This window comes from Anabrus simplex, chromosome 1 (assembly GCF_040414725.1).
Source record: "Anabrus simplex isolate iqAnaSimp1 chromosome 1, ASM4041472v1, whole genome shotgun sequence".
Taxonomy (NCBI): Eukaryota; Metazoa; Arthropoda; class Insecta; order Orthoptera; family Tettigoniidae; genus Anabrus; species Anabrus simplex.
This window is the reverse complement of record NC_090265.1, coordinates 40,966,064-40,985,718: the sequence shown is the minus strand read 5'-3', so window position 1 is coordinate 40,985,718 and position 19,655 is coordinate 40,966,064. Positions and strand designations below refer to the sequence as shown.

General features: G+C 37.9%; 1 protein-coding gene across 3 annotated transcripts in view; it reads right to left on the bottom strand.

Annotated features, from left to right (window-relative positions):
- The window catches only part of LOC136883899 (PHD finger protein 14), a 319,931-nt gene that overhangs the window by 21,740 nt on the left and 278,536 nt on the right, over nucleotides 1-19,655 (bottom strand). For all 3 annotated transcript variants that reach the window (XM_067156007.2, XM_067156006.2, XM_067156008.2), the window contains exons 15-16: nucleotides 5,366-5,580; nucleotides 2,004-2,112 (exon numbers count right to left, since the gene is read on the bottom strand). In XM_067156007.2, coding sequence (XP_067012108.2) covers nucleotides 2,004-2,112; nucleotides 5,366-5,580 — 324 coding nt within the window. The remainder of the gene's footprint in view (nucleotides 1-2,003; nucleotides 2,113-5,365; nucleotides 5,581-19,655) is intronic.

The window sequence follows — 19,655 nt, the reverse complement described above, 5'->3', positions numbered from 1 at the left end:
TTTGTTAATGATCTCACCTGCTGTATAAATAGCAACAACCGTGAATATTTCTCAATTAAAGTAAACTCGTTTCCTCATCCTGAGGTGGTACAGCTCTTTTTAGACACACCCCCAGTGGAGGGGAGTTACATGTACCGCTTTTACCGCATATCAACCTTCCTGCCATTCGTAAATCTCTGGCAGTACGGTACCGGGAACCGAAGTCAGACTCCCGAGAAGAGCAACTAATTGTGTTAACCATTACGCTGGCGGGCATTATTAACTACAAAACACAGACATATAGTATGGCTGATGCATGCTTGCAATGCGCAGGTCGGACACGAAGCTAGGCCTATTCACCTATTTGTGCAACGTCATCAGAGCTGCTGTAGACCTACGCTACGGAGGCGGACATTTCTTAAATATGAAACACAGATGTACCACGGGGATTCGACGCGTTTTCATTGCCGTAGGTCGTACGGACGAAACTATTCACAAATTTGTGCAATGTTATCAGAGCTGCAATAAGACTTGTACCTGCTTTGAAGCGGAATCATCGTTCTTCTCTGATGAATTACGTTGGGGGGCCTAATACAAGAGGGGGTCTAATATACGAGCAAATACGGTATGTTCTTAAGCCAGATATAGGGTACCGTATCATGCAAAAAAACTTCACTGTACCACTGAACACAAAATAAATTTCTAACTTCTGAATGGAATACAAGCACAAATAGGCTCACGTTTTCTGTAATCACGCAACTGTGGTGACGGCTCTTACCCGAGTTGTAAATCACGTTTCTTTCACAAGGGATGACAAATAACATTTTCAGAGCTAGGAAAAATGTGATCGTACTCTCAGTGAGAGATAATAGCAAAAATTTGTGATGCAATATATATGTTTATATGTTCCTAATCCTGATACAGGCTACCGTATCACACGACAAACATTCGCTACACTTCACTGTACCACTCAACACAAAATAAATTTCTAACTTCTGAATGGAATGTGAAATACAAGCACAAATAGATTCACAGTATTATTAAGCAATCTTACTGCTAACTTGCAAGCAAAATTGAACATTCCTGAGGCTAACAGCTTGCTCGCCAAACGTGCAACTTATCCTGTGAAGTTCAGGAATTTAAGGCCTTTTCCCGTAATGAGGAACGCACTAACGAGGTTTCACTTTATAAGGACATGAATAGCGGCTGGCAATGGGTAAGAAAAACAGGAGTTACAATGCGCAGTATAAATTGTGTTTGCAGAAAATAACAGCAAGTGTCCAGCAACATGAGTTCTGTGTAGTGCCATCTCATTTGGACTACTAGTGTAAACAAAAAGAACAGCTACAATGTGCCAAGAAGACAACCTTATCATTTCAGGACGAAAATCATTAAAGTATTCAAAAATATAACAAGAACAGTTAAAATATGTAACTGGATTCAGAAATGACAGCTATTCAGTTTTGTATGAAATGCTAGAGTTAAAGGAGAAGGAGTTAATAAAGAAAAGCAATACAGAAATTTCACAATTGAAAGCAATCAGTAGATGGCCGTGTAGATTCATGAAGAGGAACAACCTCTCTATTCGAAGTAGGACATTCTGAACATTCTAGTGATTGCCTAAGGACCATACTGAAAAAGTGTGGAATTCCATCAATATTTTAGATTCCCACCTTTTATGATGTAAAAAAATGCTTCATCTTTGGCCTACTTCATATCTCAAGCTGGGTCTTGACGAAACAAATTTCTTTCTGAAACGGTTGAGCTCATATAATATTATTACTTATTATTTCTCTATACGGAATACTATGTACATCATCTTACACTTCCAATTGGTATTTAAGGATTTAGCATGAATTCGTTAGGGAAAATTTTCAGGAAGAAATTTACGCTTCATCTTTGGCCTACTTCATATCTCAAGCTGGGTCTTGACGAAACAAATTTCTTTCTGAAACGGTTGAGCTCTAATAATTCGTATGCTTATAATTCAAAAACAAATACTGAAGTTTGAATAAATTACATACCGTGGGATCACAGTCAGCACAGTGCCACGAGTAACCTCGGCGCTTAGGAGATTTCTTCACAGGAGGATCCAGACAAGTGAAATGGAAGCACTTCATACACTCATCACATCTGCAACAGAAGTTTAAATAATATTAAAAGAAACACTGGAGAATTTCCAAGTAATGATTACCTGAATGAGGTTGACAGATATATATACACCGTATTCTTGTGTAATTAACGCACTTTTTTGACTAAAAATACAGGCGAAAACTTCAGATGCGTAAATTATTAAGGGAATTCAGACATTAAAAAAATTATTTACGACTCATTTACATTTAAAAGGTACATCAAATATAATTTACACACAATTGGTTCAACTCATCTCCGGTTATCATCATTTGGCGCAAAATTCTGATGTGAGTTTTTTTCTGAAAAGTGAAGAAGGGTACATCAGATAAGTTGGACACGTGGGTTTGAAGTATCGACACTGGAAAATATTCTTCCTGTTACGAGCTGGCAATACTCCCTGAAGTGATGTAAACATGTACTCATAAAAGAACAATTCATGTAAGTGCATAATAATGAAATACCAGCAAAAAAAAAAAAAACCTGTCCAACACGAGAAGGGTCGGGCATAGAAGGGGGGGACCTTGGAAGATTTCCCCAAACTGTTCGTATCCAATCTTGTATGGTTACGAACGTGGATACTTCGCGGATACTTTACTTCAGGCATTGTTTTACGTTTTAGAACAACTTAAGGTGCAATTTTGCTGCCATCACCTGTTACAGCAAGCACTGCGGTACATCGTTGTTTTTCGCTTCCGGTAGTATGTACGATAACACTCGATGCCCTCTACTTATCAATAGTTCAACTTTGTGGCATATGGAAATGGAATGGCGTCTGACCTGTGGTTTCTATTTCGGAGAGCAAATATTCCTTCACTTTATGCTTCTCAATGACAAAGCCATGAAAATCAATTACATTTGGTTGAAATCATACCGCATTTTTTGGCATAAAGTTGTTCTTCGTCGAAGAGAAAGTCCATTTCTCTTCATAAAAGTAATCATCCCGCCTTGGCTAACCTTCAAATCCGAGAAAGAAGACGAGCTGCTCGACTAAGTGGTATGTTCTGAGCTGTCAGTGGAGAGATGGTGTGGAATGACATATGCACAGAACTTGATCTGGCACAGGCCAGTATCACTGCTGTTAACGCGGCCAAATTCTGGGCCGATATTTTGTAAATAACTTTTTAATTTTATGTAATATTGTAATTTCATATATTTTATCTAATTTGCATCTGTAATCTATATTGTGCTATTGACACAAATAAATACATAAGTAAACGAATAAGTTTGATTGGTGTCTTTAAAAGTAGGAAAGATCACAATATGAAGATAAAGTTGGAATTCAAGAGGACAAATTGTGGCAAATATTCGTTTTTAGGAAGGGGAGTTAGGAATTGGAATAACTTACCAAGGGAAATGTTCAATAAATTTCCAATTTCTTTGCAGTCATTTAAGAAAAGGCTAAGAAAACAACAGATAGGGAATCTGCCACCTGGGCGACTGCCCTAAATGCAGATCAGTAGTGACTGACTGATTGAGATGCTAATTCCACGTGCAACAGCTATTTCTCGTCCTTTAAAATACAGCATTTTGTGAGAAACGGCATATCCAACGTTGCGTAACAAAATCATATATTTAAGCAGATCGTCCTCTACTTTCGGAAACTTGCAGTCTTTTGGTCTGTGAAATGCTTTGCGAGATTTGTTGGTCGCTTGAAGTGCACTTCTCTGTTACCGCGGTAGCACATCTTGTATTCAGACACTGAATATTTGCGGCCTGCTGCCATATGCCCGCATGTTTTGGCGTAACTGATCACTGCGAGTTTATATGATGCAGTATTACTCAAATTTTTGCTCACTGTGGACTGACAAACAATTCTGAGATCACAGAAAATGCGTGTCCCGTTCCCGAAACCCTCGTAAAATATGTCTGCACCAGACTGGAACAGCGCGTTGCTAGTCACTTCTGCGCTTATTCATCACGGAACTAGTGCAATGGTATTTCCTACCTGCTGATAACAGCACATTGCCAAGTATTTGGAATGCTGATTTCGCAAAAGGAAGGCTGCTAACTGAGTAGTTGAGATCTTTATTTTGAAACGCATCCGGAGCTGTGTGATGGATGTTCGGAGAATATTAGGATACATAAATTATGCAATGGCGTTAATTATGGGAAAAAATACGGTATGTATTTTGTGATATCTGAAGCCGTCTCTTTTCAGTTCTGACTCATTTAATTTATAATCGTTACGTTCTTCAGTCTGCCAAGACCAATTTTGAATAAATATATAAACTGCCTGAAAAAGAAAACATATGGTAACAGAATGAAACATGTCATTTTATTTTAATTAAGGTATTTCTTTTTCAGAGGGTTCAGATCCCAAAACAAAAATATTCATTTCTCCTAAACCGTTTGACTTAAGAACTTGAAACTTCACACAATGATTGTCCAATTATGTCCTATGTATCATATAAGAAATATTTAAAATTATTCCATCCCAGAGTGTTCAAATGAGGGTTAGCTCTGGAAACAAAACATTAATTCCTCCAATACCATTTGATGTACGAGGTTCAAATTTCACATGATTGTTGCTTTCCTATATGTTAGATACTAGTTAAGAAGGGACTTAAAATATGCCACTACTAAGGGGTTTGAATGGGTGTTAGAACCAATAAAAGAACATATTCATTTCCCTGAAATCATTTATCGTACAAAGCTCGAACTTCACTTAATAGTTACCCATTTATGTCCTAGACAAAATATAAGATAAGACTTCAAAAAATTTCATATCTCAACAGTGTCAAATGGGGGTTATCCCGACTTCAGAATTCCAAACTTTACATGATGATGATGATGATGATGATTATGTGGCCTTCGGAGAGGCCTGGTGCAGGTCTTTTGAGTCGACGCCTTATAGGCAACCTGTGCATCTTTGAAGATGGGGCCCTACTTCTGATGAATTCTAATGATGAGGACGGCACACACACCAAGCCCCCGACCCAACGGAATTAACAAATGAAGGTTAAAATCCCCGATCTGCCTGGGAATCGAACCCACAATTCTGTTGAGTTAACAGGGGCTGAGTTTTAATTAATTTTGTAGGGTACACACCAAATGTAGAAAGCTTTTACATATCTGTAGAAAGCTTTTACATTCCAACATCTTACAACATGGAATGTCAAATGGACCTTTCAAAAATACAACTACTTCTGCTGGGTTTGAACCAGTGATCTTCAGGTCCAGAGGCTGACAATCTACCACTGATAACTAAATACTGTTTCAGAAATAACTTGATAAGGGAGGCATAATACTATACCTGACGAGGTTCTGATTATTGCCCGGTTCTCCACAAACATCACATTTAGTCATGACATCCACCTCCTTCCCTTTTTTTGGTCCTGAAGATAACCGCCCACCACTTGTCCGGGGCCCACTCATTACAGGTGTTGTCTCTGTACTTGAAGTAGCCACAAACATCTGAGCTCCAGCCAATGAAGAACATTCGCCAGATGGCATAGGAATTGGTTTTATCTGAAATTAGGAAAGCTTCAGGTAGTTGAACCTTCAAACAGAAGTTACATGAACAAATTTTTATTATTCTTATTTGTAAGGTTTTCATCTCCCCCACATGTATAGTATTTATACTTAAGAAGAGATTAGGTTATTATAATTCTCATATCTATTAGCTTGACCATGACAGCCACCAATGGTCCGTATTGACTTAATTACTACAGTTAATAATACCCAATTTCCACCTTGTCAATACAATTCAGAATGTATAATATATCTAAACTATCACTTAGATATATACACACAAGTACATGTTTTGAGAAACTTTTAATTCTCTTCTTCAGCTTATGGATAAAATCACATGCATTTGAAGACCTCATTAAAAATTCGAACATGAAAACGTTTCATGTTATGTCCAAGATAGATTTATAGACTTTAGATATATTATACATTCTGAATTGTATTGACAAGGTGGAAATTGGACATTATTAACTGTAGTATAATTCTCATGTCAGAAATATCTAGAATATACAGTTAAAATTACACTTAGTCACATTACACATATTTCAATCTAAAATTTGCTATGTCAAGAGCATTCTGTGTGTCTTAAAAGAGTTCATATTCTGTAAAGGAGGATGGGCACAGCAGACATTCAAGCACGTGCTTTATAGTATAGTCTTCCCCACATTCACACTTGATCTTGTTAACATCAATATAACCCCATCTCGCTAAGGTCACTTTGGATCTGCCCGCACCTGACCTCAATCTATTCAAGGAATTCCACGTTGTCCAGTTCTCTTTGCAGTCATGTGATAAACATACAGCTACTGCTATCTGTCCAGGGATGTTGTGAGACCTTGTTTTCTGTAGCTGTAATTTTGCTTTTTTGCCTGATCTGATTGGTTACAGAGATGTTCGTAGAAAACTGTTCCTGCAGTCTCTGAGCTGGGGGTACATGACCTTGTAGTGGATGAGCACTTTCTTGTTCAATTCTTGTCCTCTCCTTGTTAGCAGCCAATTCTAGGTAAAGAACTGACAGGCAATATGTCACCTGAGCCTAAATGCAGATCAGTGGTGATTATCTCATTACATGGTACATGAAAAACTCTTACTGCCTGTACAATTTAGATTTCAGATAATAATATTTTAGAAGATGTGCATAATGATCAATTATAACTTCAGTTTCATCTACTTCATGAAATCTCCTGAGGTAACAGACATGAGAGTTGGTATTTGAGCAAGGGCATACTGGTACTAGAAGCAGGCTACACACTGTTACAAACTTTTTAAAGCAGTATCCCGTGTGCTATTGTATATTTTCTCACCTGGTGACCATGATCATTAACCCTAAACCGGGCACGCCAATTTCTGTCACACTACCGGACGCACGGTTGACTCTGTCAACCAGTTACATTTTCAGTCATTTACAGGCTTCCAATAGCATAAACATTTCATTTAATGGCGTTTTGTATTTTGTTTCAATGTTGTTCTCCAAATAAAATTAATAACTTGTATTAGTGATTAATATGAATGTACTTAAAATGGATAATCGCGAACACGTGAACTAATTCTGATAGGGACATGAATACTGCGCCTATTTAAAATGAGTTAAGCAGTAGATACATAATTCAATTAAAATAATGGTCATATTTTAATATTTGCACAATTATACAATGAAATGATCAGATATAACAGCAAAAAAATGACTGGATGAAAAATAAACTTTGTTGCCATGTCCAAGAAATCTTTCACAGCTTATCCCCCAAGCAATGCCAATTTCACTGCGGTTCACAAATTTAGCATCGCGTTCACAGCTGTAATTCACTTCCTCCCACTTCCTAGAAATGTACAAATTAGTCCAGTATAATAGTTCATCAACCATCTCAGCGTTTATCAACGGCATGAAACCGTCGATTTCTGTGATACCATCCTCGCCTCCACTTCCGATCCTGGCAGTATTTTTACAATATTCCTTGCTTTTATCTTCTAAGTAAGTTTTGAAAAGTCTGTCGTGGACCACATTGTTCCTCCATCTCTCCCGAAGATAAATTCCCTTTCGTTATCGTCTTCATGGATCTCACTGTCCGAATTGGCCTCTTGCTCTCCGTATCACTGTTATGGTCCTGATCCGATAGATTTATAATTTCCTCCTCCCCATCTGAAAAATCCGAGGCAGAGTGCTCTATTTCATCGGACAATTAATTCAAAATGTCAGGTATGTCTTCATCATTGACAAAACGAGACCTACAATAGAAATATACTAAATGTAATTACGCCTGACTTTGCTTAAGTATCCAAAAAGTACAGAGGAAAGGAAATTTTAAAGAAATAAATTTTACTTACATGACCAGGCGCGCGGTTGACTTCGTCAATCAGCTTCGAGTTCCAAGAGTTGCGAGGTAGTGAAAGACTGACAGTTCTAGGAATTACGGCGTGAAATAGTGCAGTGGTTGACAAAAACAACCAGAATAATATATAAGTAATAATAATAACAACGTAAACGTTTCCACCTTTTCAATACTAAAATATATTCACAAAATTATAAATTACACGGTACTAGTTTCGACCCATCTAGGGGTCATCATCAGCCGTATTGGAGCAAAGATCATTTTTGGCGAAATCCTAAGAAAATGTTATTTTAAAGAATAACAAGTGAAATGAGATGTTATTATGGTAATAGTTAATAATACAAGGAATATACATACTAAGAGGTTTTTAACAAAGAATAAAGTATAAATGGGGTGTTGTAAAAATTATAATCATGGAAATCAGTAAGTTCTTGTATTGAAATGAAATATGGCTTAGGAAGAGGGCTTAAGGTGGGGCTGAAGGGTGCGGGAGAAAGTGTAATTGTCTTGGAAGAGTACCTTTGATTAAATTTAGGACTGAGTTTAGGTTGGCTGCATTATTGTTTCTGAGGAAAGTGATAAATAGATCGAAGAGTATGTTGGGTTTCTCTGAGATTTCATTGAGATTGTGACTGGCATTAAAGTATTGGTCTAGGTGTATGTAGTAATTTTCCATTATGTTGAGTAAAGGGCCCTTGTTTGCTAATACGAGGATGTCCATGTCTTGTTCAATATTAGTGAAATTATGGTTATAATCTTGCATGTGTTGGCCGATGGCTGAAAACCTGTTGTATTTTATTGCGTTAGTGTGCTCGTGGTATCTGATAATGAAGTTTCTCCCGGTTTGCCCGATGTAGGTTTTTTTACAGGTGGTACATTTGATCCTATAAACTCCTGATTTTAAAAAACTGCTGGTCTTGTTGATGTGTGAAGTATTGTATAAAACGTTCATGTTCTTATTGTTGGTTTTGAAGGCTATTTTAACGCCTTGTTTCTTAAAGATGTTGGTTAACTTGTAGATATCATTGTTGAACGTGAAGGTGGAAAATGTTAGAGGTTTGGTTATTTCTTTTTTGAGGGTAGTTTTTGGGCGATGTTTGTGTTTATTGATTATCCTTTCTATAAAATGATTGCTGAAGCCGTTGAATTTTGCGATTCCGCGGATTGTGTTGAGTTCGTTTTTTAGATCTTTATTGGACATAGGTATGCTGAAGGCTCGGTGAACTAGGCTGTTGTATGTGGCTCGTTTGTGGGACTGGGGGTGCACTGAATCTTGGCGAATGGTGGAGGCTGTTTGAGTGGGTTTTCTGAAAATTTTATAACTGAAAGAATCTGAGTTTCTAGTGATGGTTAAATCTAGAAAGTTGATTTTTTGATTTGATTCGGATTCTAGTGTGAATTTGATATGAGGATCAATATTGTTGAGTCTTAAGAGGGTGGTGGGTGCGTTAATTGATTTCTCATTCATGATTACAAAGGCAATGCAACAGTTATCATGGATAAAAAAGTATATATTGAAAAAACAAAAAACGTTTTCACAGACAGCTCATTTTCCATAATCAAAAAAGACCCCACCCAAAAAATTCAAAAACTACTTAAACAAACTCTTAAAAACACTTCATTTTTATTTACTGAACAGGAAAAATCCAAACTCATACATATGAACCCAGGACTCCCCACTGCTAAAGCTCTTCCCAAAATTCACAAAACCGGAATTCCCATCCGGCCAATTATCAACTATAGACCGAGCCCCTTATACAAAATATCACAATTCATCCAATGTTTCTTAAGAAACAATTATCAATTCTTATCCGAAAAATCTATTAAAAACACATCTGAGCTAGTAGAAAAACTAAACAAGTTCAATTTGCAACTGGATCACTCCATCCACTCTTTCGATATTGTAAACATGTACCCAAGCATACAAGTATCAAAATTAATTCCGATAATTATAAACAATTTAAACAAAAACAGCCACTTAAGCAAACTAGAGATACAAGACTTTATCACAATATTAAAACTTATCATCGACAATAACTTCTTCACTTTTGACAATGTCATATATCAACAAAATGGTTTGGCAATGGGGTCACCGGCCTCTGGTATCTTAGCAGAAATATACCTGGACTTCCTCGAATACACCAAAATTGACAACGAATTCGAAAACATTCTCTTTTGGGCCAGATATGTCGACGATGTCTTTGTAATCATGAATGAGAAATCAATTAATGCACCCACCACCCTCTTAAGACTCAACAATATTGATCCTCATATCAAATTCACACTAGAATCCGAATCAAATCAAAAAATCAACTTTCTAGATTTAACCATCACTAGAAACTCAGATTCTTTCAGTTATAAAATTTTCAGAAAACCCACTCAAACAGCCTCCACCATTCGCCAAGATTCAGTGCACCCCCAGTCCCACAAACGAGCCACATACAACAGCCTAGTTCACCGAGCCTTCAGCATACCTATGTCCAATAAAGATCTAAAAAACGAACTCAACACAATCCGCGGAATCGCAAAATTCAACGGCTTCAGCAATCATTTTATAGAAAGGATAATCAATAAACACAAACATCGCCCAAAAACTACCCTCAAAAAAGAAATAACCAAACCTCTAACATTTTCCACCTTCACGTTCAACAATGATATCTACAAGTTAACCAACATCTTTAAGAAACAAGGCGTTAAAATAGCCTTCAAAACCAACAATAAGAACATGAACGTTTTATACAATACTTCACACATCAACAAGACCAGCAGTTTTTTAAAATCAGGAGTTTATAGGATCAAATGTACCACCTGTAAAAAAACCTACATCGGGCAAACCGGGAGAAACTTCATTATCAGATACCACGAGCACACTAACGCAATAAAATACAACAGGTTTTCAGCCATCGGCCAACACATGCAAGATTATAACCATAATTTCACCAATATTGAACAAGACATGGACATCCTCGTATTAGCAAACAAGGGCCCTTTACTCAACATAATGGAAAATTACTACATACACCTAGACCAATACTTTAATGCCAGTCACAATCTCAATGAAATCTCAGAGAAACCCAACATACTCTTCGATCTATTTATCACTTTCCTCAGAAACAATAATGCAGCCAACCTAAACTCAATCCTAAATTTAATCAAAGGTACTTTTCCAAGACAATTACACTTTCTCCCGCACCCTTCAGCCCCACCTTAAGCCCTCTTCCTAAGCCATATTTCATTTCAATACAAGAACTTACTGATTTCCATGATTATAATTTTTACAACACCCCATTTATACTTTATTCTTTGTTAAAAACCTCTTAGTATGTATATTCCTTGTATTATTAACTATTACCATAATAACATCTCATTTCACTTGTTATTCTTTAAAATAACATTTTCTTAGGATTTCGCCAAAAATGATCTTTGCTCCAATACGGCTGACGATGACCCCTAGATGGGTCGAAACTAGTACCGTGTAATTTATAATTTTGTGAATATATTTTAGTATTGAAAAGGTGGAAACATTTACGTTGTTATTATTATTACTTATATATTATTCTCAGTTCAATACGGACCAAAAACATGAAATTCATAACCATCAAAAACAACCAGCGCGCCTGGTCTAGGGTTAAGCAGTCAAGTTTATATGATCTGACCCCAGGGTAGGAGAGGTGGTGGTATACAATTTCTAATTACTAGATTGCGTGCCAAAAGCCTGGATTCAATTACAAACCCCTTGGTGCTATTCGACAGGGGGAAGGCTAAATGCCAGCACCAAGTTTCACCCTCTCCCTTGCTACTATCATGTATCATGTCTTCATTTCATCTCATTAACTCCTCTGATGAGGTTGACGTCAGGAAGGGCATTCGGTCGTACAAAATCGCTACAATGATTCATTTCACTTCATACCCAACCTCGTAGAGAGGGACAAGGAGTAGACATACAGGCAACTTTTCAAGGACAATATACAAAACATTACTGATGGAAAAATATTTTGAATTCTTTTTGTCTCGTTCATTTTCTCGGGACTGCCCATAACTGATTTTTACTGCAGAAAAACCTGCCTAGCATCTGCAAATTTGACAATATGCTTCTGAAATGCTGATGTTCAGTTCAGTGCTGGAAATCTGATAGACTAGGCAGATACACCACAAGCAGGAATCAGCTTCTCGCAGGTATCTAACTTCCAGATATATGTTGTGAGTCTGCAGCTATCCTAGAGAAATCTAAGGCATTGAACTTGAGTATCCATAACCTATATGGATATCAACCAGCAACCCGAAGGCTTAAGTCAAGGAAATGCTTCCATCATTCAACAGAAAGCCTCAATGAACCAACCACCTTCAACATTTTTAGTAAATTCATGGCATTCCAGATAAAGCTACCTCATAGAATGGATGGTACCTTTTGAAAGCTTCCCTTTAGGACATAAGGGAAGTTGGTCAAAACGAAAGGTACTCAACAGACTGTGTACTGGAGTTGGCAGATCAAAGACCAACATGAGAAAGTAGGGATTCGCCTGCAACTCCACACTATGTGAATGCGGTGAAAAGCAGACCATGAACCATCTCCTTGTCTGCAAGTAGTGCCCAGCTATATGAACTCCTTAGAACCTGATTGATGACACCAAGGAAGGGTGTGAATTGGCTAGACACTGATCAGGTAAAATTGATCTATTTACAGTTCTTTTGTTTTTTTTTGCTAGGGGCTTTACGTCGCGCCGACACAGATAGGTCTTCTGGCAAGGATGGGATAGGAAAGGCCTAGGAGTTGGAAGGAAGTGGTCGTGGCCTTAATTAAGGTACAGCCCCAGCATTTGCCTGGTGTGAAAATGGGAAACCACAGAAAACCATTTTCAGGGCTGCCGATAGTGGGATTCGAACCTACTATCTCCCGGATGCAAGCTCACAACCGCGCACCTCTACGCGCACGGCCAACTCGCCCGGTTATTTACAGTTCTGTGATATCTATTACCTAGTGATGTTTTTTTTGTTACAATTGTGTGTAAAATAACAAGATAGGACTGACCAGGAGGGGAGGGGATGGGATCAAATGAGGTCTGTAGCGCTAAGGCTCTGGTCGTGGGGATTCCATTGTTAGACATGTCGGGAAAGTATGTGGAGGGAAGGGTACCAGGGTAGAGAGTTATCCAGGAATTAGGTTGAGGCAGATGTTGAGGAAAGTAGAAGAGAAGGAGGAGGGGAAGGAGATAGTGGTAGTGTTTCACATTGGTACCAACAACGTAAGGCAAGCTGGTATAAGTTGGAGATGTATGGGATCTGGTAAATGCAGCACTGGTGCAGTTTAAGGAAGCAGAGATTGCTATCAGTGGAATCAGGAGGGATACTGACTGGAGGGTGATTGGGGATTTAAATGAAACTATGGAGTGGGTATGTGGGTATGTGGGAAACTAGGAGTGAAATTTCTAGACCATAATGGGTGGGTAGGAGATAGGGATCTGCGCTAAGATGGCCTTCACTTAAACCGCAGTGATACGTATAAGTTAGGAAATTTGTTTGGAAGGGTAATAGAGATGTACATTCAGGGAAACGGGGTGGCCTAGGGAGTGGTGATAAGGGAACAGGGAACCGGAAATCAAGTAGGGATGACATTAAAAAAAAATGTTAGTGTTGAACTGCAGAAGTATTGTAAAGAAAGGAATAGATTTAAGTAATTTAACAGATATATATTTACCAGCTATTTTATAGGGAGTTGAATCAAGGCTGAGAGATGATAATTTTCTCACGAAACTGAAGGGTGTATCATAGAGATAGGATAGGAATGGTAGGAGGGGGAGTATTAATTCTGGTGAAAGAACAATTTGTAAGCTACGAAAAAATTAGAGATGACGAATATTAAATTTTAGGTGTACGGCTCATCTCTAAAGATAATAGGCAACTTGATGTCTTTGGAGTGTACAGACCGGGAAAGGATAGCGCAGACGCTGATTCAGAATTATTTGATAAGATAATCAGCTATGTGGGAAACGATAAGGAAAGGAACGTGATTGTAGCGGGTGATCTCAATTTAACAAATGTCAATTGGGAAGGTAATGCGAACGACAGGAAGCATGACCAATAAATGGCAAATAAGATAATATGGGAAGGGCATCTGATTCAGAAAGAGATGGAACCAACTAGAGGGAAGAATATTTTGGATGTGGTGTTGGTAAAACCAAATGAGATCTATAGAGAAACCGAAGTAATAGATGGTATTAGTGATCACGAAGCTATTTTTGTGGTAGTTAAAAATAAATGTGAAAGAAAGGAAAGTAATAAAATTAGGACTATTAGGCAGTACCATATGTCTGATAAAATAGGCATGAGGGAGTTTTTAAAAAGTAACTATGATCGGTGGAAAACGGTAAAAAAAAAAATATAAACAGACTCTGGGATGGGTTTAAAGCAATTGTTGAGGAATGTGAAAAAAGGTTTGTACCTTTAAAGGTGGTAAGGAATGGTAAAGATCCACTATATTATAATGGAGAAGTAAAAAGGCTAAGAAGGTTGGAAAGAAATAGTTAGAAATGGCTGTGGAAGTAAGGAGAAGTTGAAGGAACTTACTAGGAAATAGAGTCTAGCAAAGAAGTCAGCTAAGGATAACATGATGGCAAGCATAACTGGCGGCCATACAAATTTTCGTGAAAAATGGAAGAGTATGTATAGGTACATTAAGACAGAAACCGGTTCCAAGAAGGATATTCCAGGAATCATTCATGAACAAGGGGAGTGTGTATGCGAGGATCTTCAAAAGGCAGAAGTATTCAGTCAGCAGTATGTAAAGATTGTTGGTTACAAGGATAATGTCCAGATAGAGGTGGTGATTTATACTAAAGAAGTATTAAAATTTACCTATGACAACAATGACATTTACAGTAAGACACAAAAGTTGAAAACTAGAAAAGCAGTGGAATTGATAAGGTTTCGGTGGATATACTAAAGACAATGGGTTGGGATATAGTACCATATCTGAATTACCTATCTGATTATTATTTGCATGAAGGAGCTATAACAAATGAATGGAGAGTTGCTGTAGTAACCCCTGTGTATAAAGGAAAGGGTGATAGACATAAAGATGAAAATTACAGGCCTGTCAGTTTGACATGCATTGCATGTAAGCTTTGGGAATGCATTCTTTCTGATTATATAAGACATGTTTGCAAAATTAATAACTGGTTTCATAGAAGGCAGTTTGGTTTTATGAAAGGTTATTCCACTTAAGCTCAACTTGTAGGATTCCAGCAAGATATAACAGATATCCTGGATTCAGGGGGTCAATTGGACTGTATCGCGATTGACCTATCTAAGGCATTTGATAGGGTAGATCATGGGAGACTACCGGTTCTAGAAAACAGAACTCAGAGAATTACAGAAGGCAAAGTTTTATCTGTCCCTGTAATTATTAAGAGGGGAATTCCTCAAGGCAGTATTATTGAACCTTTATGTTTTCTTATATATATATCAATGATATGTGTAAAGAAGTGGAATCAGATATAAGGCTTTTTGCAGATGATGTTATTCTGTACAGAGTAATAAATAAGTTACAAGACTGTCAGCAACTGCAAAATGAACTCGATAATGTTGTGAGATGGACAGCAGGCAATGGTATGTTGATAAATGGGGTTAAAAGTCAGGTTGTGAGTTTCACAAATAGGAAAAGTCCTCTCAGTTTTAATTACTGTGCTGATGGGGTGAAAGTTCCCTTTTGGGATCATTGTAAATACGTAGATCTTAATATAAGGAAAGATCTTCAATGGGGAAATCACATAAATATGACTGTAAATAAAGGGTACAAATCTCTGCACATGGTTATCAGGGTATTTAGGGGTTGTACTAAGGACGTAAAGGAGAGGGCATATATGGTAAGACCCCAACTAGAGTACGGTTCCAGTGTATGGGACCCTCACCAGGATTACTTGATTCAAGAACTGGAAAAAATCCAAAGAAAAGCAGGTCGATTTGTTCTGGGTGATTTCCGACAAAAGAGTAGCGTTATAAAGGTCCCCTCTCCTTTTCAATGTTCACATAGAACAGGCAGTAAAGGAAATCGAAGAGAAATTTGGAAAGGGAATCACAGTCCAAGGAGAGGAAATCAAAACCTTGAGATTTGCCGATGATATTGTTATTTTATCTGAGACTGCAGAAGATCTCGAGAAGTTGCTGAATGGTATGGATGAAGTCTTAGGTAAGGAGTACAAGATGAAAATAAATAAGTCGAAAACAAAAGTAATGGAGTGCAGTCGAATGAAGGCAGGTGATGCAGGAAATATTAGATTAGGAAATGAAGTCTTAAAGGAAATAGATGAATATTGTTACTTGGGTAGTAAAATAACTAACGATGGCAGAAGTAAGGAGGACATAAAATGCAGACTAGCACAAGCAAGGAAGAGCTTTCTTAAGAAAAGAAATTTGCTCACTTCAAACATTGATATCGGAATTAGAAAGATGTTTTTGAAGACTTTCGTGTGGAGCGTGGCATTGTACGGAAGTGAAACATGGACGATAACTAGCTCAGAAAGAAAGAGAATAGAAGCTTTTGAAATGGGGTGTTACAGAAGAATGCTGAAGGTGAGATGGATAGATCGAATCACGAATGAAGAGATACTGAATCGAATTGGTGAGAGGAGATAGATTGGGCTAAATTTGACGAAAAGAAGAGATAGAATGATAGGACACATCTTAAGACACCCAAGACTTGTTCAGTTGGTTTTTGAAGGAAGTGTAGGTGGTAAGAACGGTAGGGGTAGACCAAGGTATGAATATGACAAGCAGATTAGAGCAGATGTAGGATGCAATAGTTACGTAGAAATGAAAAGGTTAGCACAGGATAGGGTGGCATGGAGAGCTGCATCAAACCAGTCTATGGACTGATGACTCAAACAACAACAGGAAGGGGAGTTAGGGATTGGAATAACTTACCAAGGGAGATGTTCAATAAATTTCCAATTTCTTTGCAATCATTTAAGAAAATGCTAGGAAAACAACAGATGGGGAATCTGCCACCTGGGTGACTGTCCTAAATGCAGATCAGTAGTGACTGTTGATTGATTTCTAGAGCAACAATCCTGCGGCGATCCACCATCTTCATCGCCCAAGTTTCTGCTGCATAGGTCAAGATAGGGAAGATCACAGTTTGAATGAGGGTGAGCTTTGTCTTGGAAGTGATGGAGGTGTCCTTCCAGATGTAAGTTTTTGCTGTTGAATTTCTCGCAATCGCAATGCGCTAACGGATTTCAGGTTCATAGTCTCCGGTATTTGTGACAATAGATCCCAGATACTCGAAGCATCTGACAACTCATAATCAGCAATCCTTTTTATGGCAGGTCTGTTGTTATTAAAACGATCTACAATAATGGCACAGTAGTTATGACAATGTAGACAGGGTCAGCAGCAAGCAGAATAAAAGCGCTGGCAATTTGTTCAGGCTCTTGATAATGAAGCTCCTAGAAGAAACTGGAAACTGTTTCGGGAACAGGCATCCAGAATGATATGGAAGTGGAAACTACTAGAATTTTCTGCAGGCCATTAGAGTGCAGCTGGCACATGCCAGTCAGTCTCAAGTGCGTCAATTGCGAGTGAATATAAGTAAACAGTAGCAAGTCTGTGATGAGTCATTCATTGGGAATGAGCTATCAGATGGTAACGTATCGTTCAATGAGGCTTGTTAGTTATGAAGTGAACTGTTCTGGAACAACACTATATATAACTTTATACCCTATATGAACACAAATAACCTATGCACATTTTGTTCCTCAAAAGTTGGCACCAAATAATGCAGTGTTTGGGATAAAGTTGTTACCACTCTCAAAACACCTGAATCTCATTATACTACACTACTGTGCCTTACCAGGAATGGTAGACTAGAAGACAACAAAAATAACCTGAGATTTTAAAAACAAGATTCAGTGTTCTTATTAGCATCGTTCATTAAATCAATAATAAATTATAATACCATCTAGACAAGAAAACATCAAAAAAAGGAACACAGTGATACCACTAAGATACTGACACAGAGATGCCAACTATTACATTCAATCGTAATAATTACGAATTACCCATTATATTACACCTTTATGAATCACACATCACAAATTATGATTTTTTGTTGATTTTTAAATCTTAAGTGTATGAAGTGTTCAAAAGGATACACAAGGAATGCCATTACAACTTGAATTCTCAGATTATTATTTTCGGATTTCTTGGTAATCATTTATACCCCTTTCCTGTCCGTCATTTAAGAATATTTCTTTTCATACGCCAAACACAGTGTGTGCTTCCAGTACTGGAAAAATAGGCACCTGTGAAGTGGTATATCTTGCGGAGTAGATGTCTTTGTTCGTCACATGATAAGACTTCCATGCAAGTATGCGAGTTTTTTTGTCTTCGTTTTGGTGGCAAAGTGGTGACAAACTCTGTTTCATTGTGAATACCATGTGCGTGACTGTTGAAGAAGTATTTATTGCGATTTTGGTTGCTAAATTTACTCTTCTAGGATATATGGTAATCGAATCGTTTGTTATGAAATGCAAGAGGTTTGAAATAATGAGGCGATTTCTTGTGCAGGAAAATTAGTGTGATGACGTTACCGTGACTAGTGACGCTAGTAATAAACCACAAATAGTTCAAAAATTTAGGGAGGAATACTTGAAAGAATGGCCCTGTTTACTGCGTTCCTCAAAATCTCATTCACACGTGTTTTGTAGTGTGTGTTGTTGCGATTTTTCAGATGCACATGATGGGGAAGACCAAGACTGAATTCCGTGCTAATATGAACTCCGAACTGTTAAGTGCTCTCTTAGTGCAGACGATGCACATGATATCAAAAGAAAAAGCATGTCACCAGTGTACGTTTACCAAACAGGAACTACAAGCTGCTAAGGGAGCAAGTACAGTACTCAACAAAAGAAATGATCCTTCAACCTCCAGTCAGATATGTACTGCATATTACCTGTTACTCTAGTGGGTAAGAAACATACATTCTCTGTATGCCAGTCTTTGAATATGTTACATCTGCTTGAACTGTCTGTTGTTCATTTGATTTTTCAATGATATGTAAGTTAGTAAGATCTTGGAAAAAGATCTTCTACGCCCCCCCCCCGTGCCCTAACGGCTGCATGACGAATTGCCTATCTTGAAAGTTGTCATTTCTGCTGACATGTATAAGATGAATATTAAACCCTAACTGAGCATTAATTTTCCATGTGTTGCATTTTTTAAAACTTCAGATAATTTTTCGTCACTACGAGGACAGTTTGAAAAGTTCTCAGAATCACTGCTAGATGTCAGTGCTAGAGCAATGAGGTTCCCACGCAATAATCACACATCCTTTGTGAGTAAACACGTCGCGCGTCAGTGCTTTAGCTGCAGGAGTGTGGAAGTGACGACTCTTTGTTGTTGTTCCCATGTAGTGATTTGTGACAATGGAAAAAACTGAGATTTGAGCAGTGATTAAATACTTTGTAAAGAAAGGTATGAAAGCAAAGGAAATTCATGCCGACTTTCAGAACACACTGGGGGACTCTGCTCCTTCATTTTCAACTGTTGCCAAGTGGACCAGCGAGTTTAAATTTGGTTGGGAGAGCTTGGATGATGATCTGCGTAGTGGACGGTCAAAAAGTGTTACGACCCCAGAATTTATCGCAAAAGTGCATAAAATGGTCATGGAGGATCGTCGACTGAAAGTGTGGGAGATTGCTGAAACTGTAGGGATGTCTTCTGAACGGGTATATTTTAACCGAAGAATTGGGT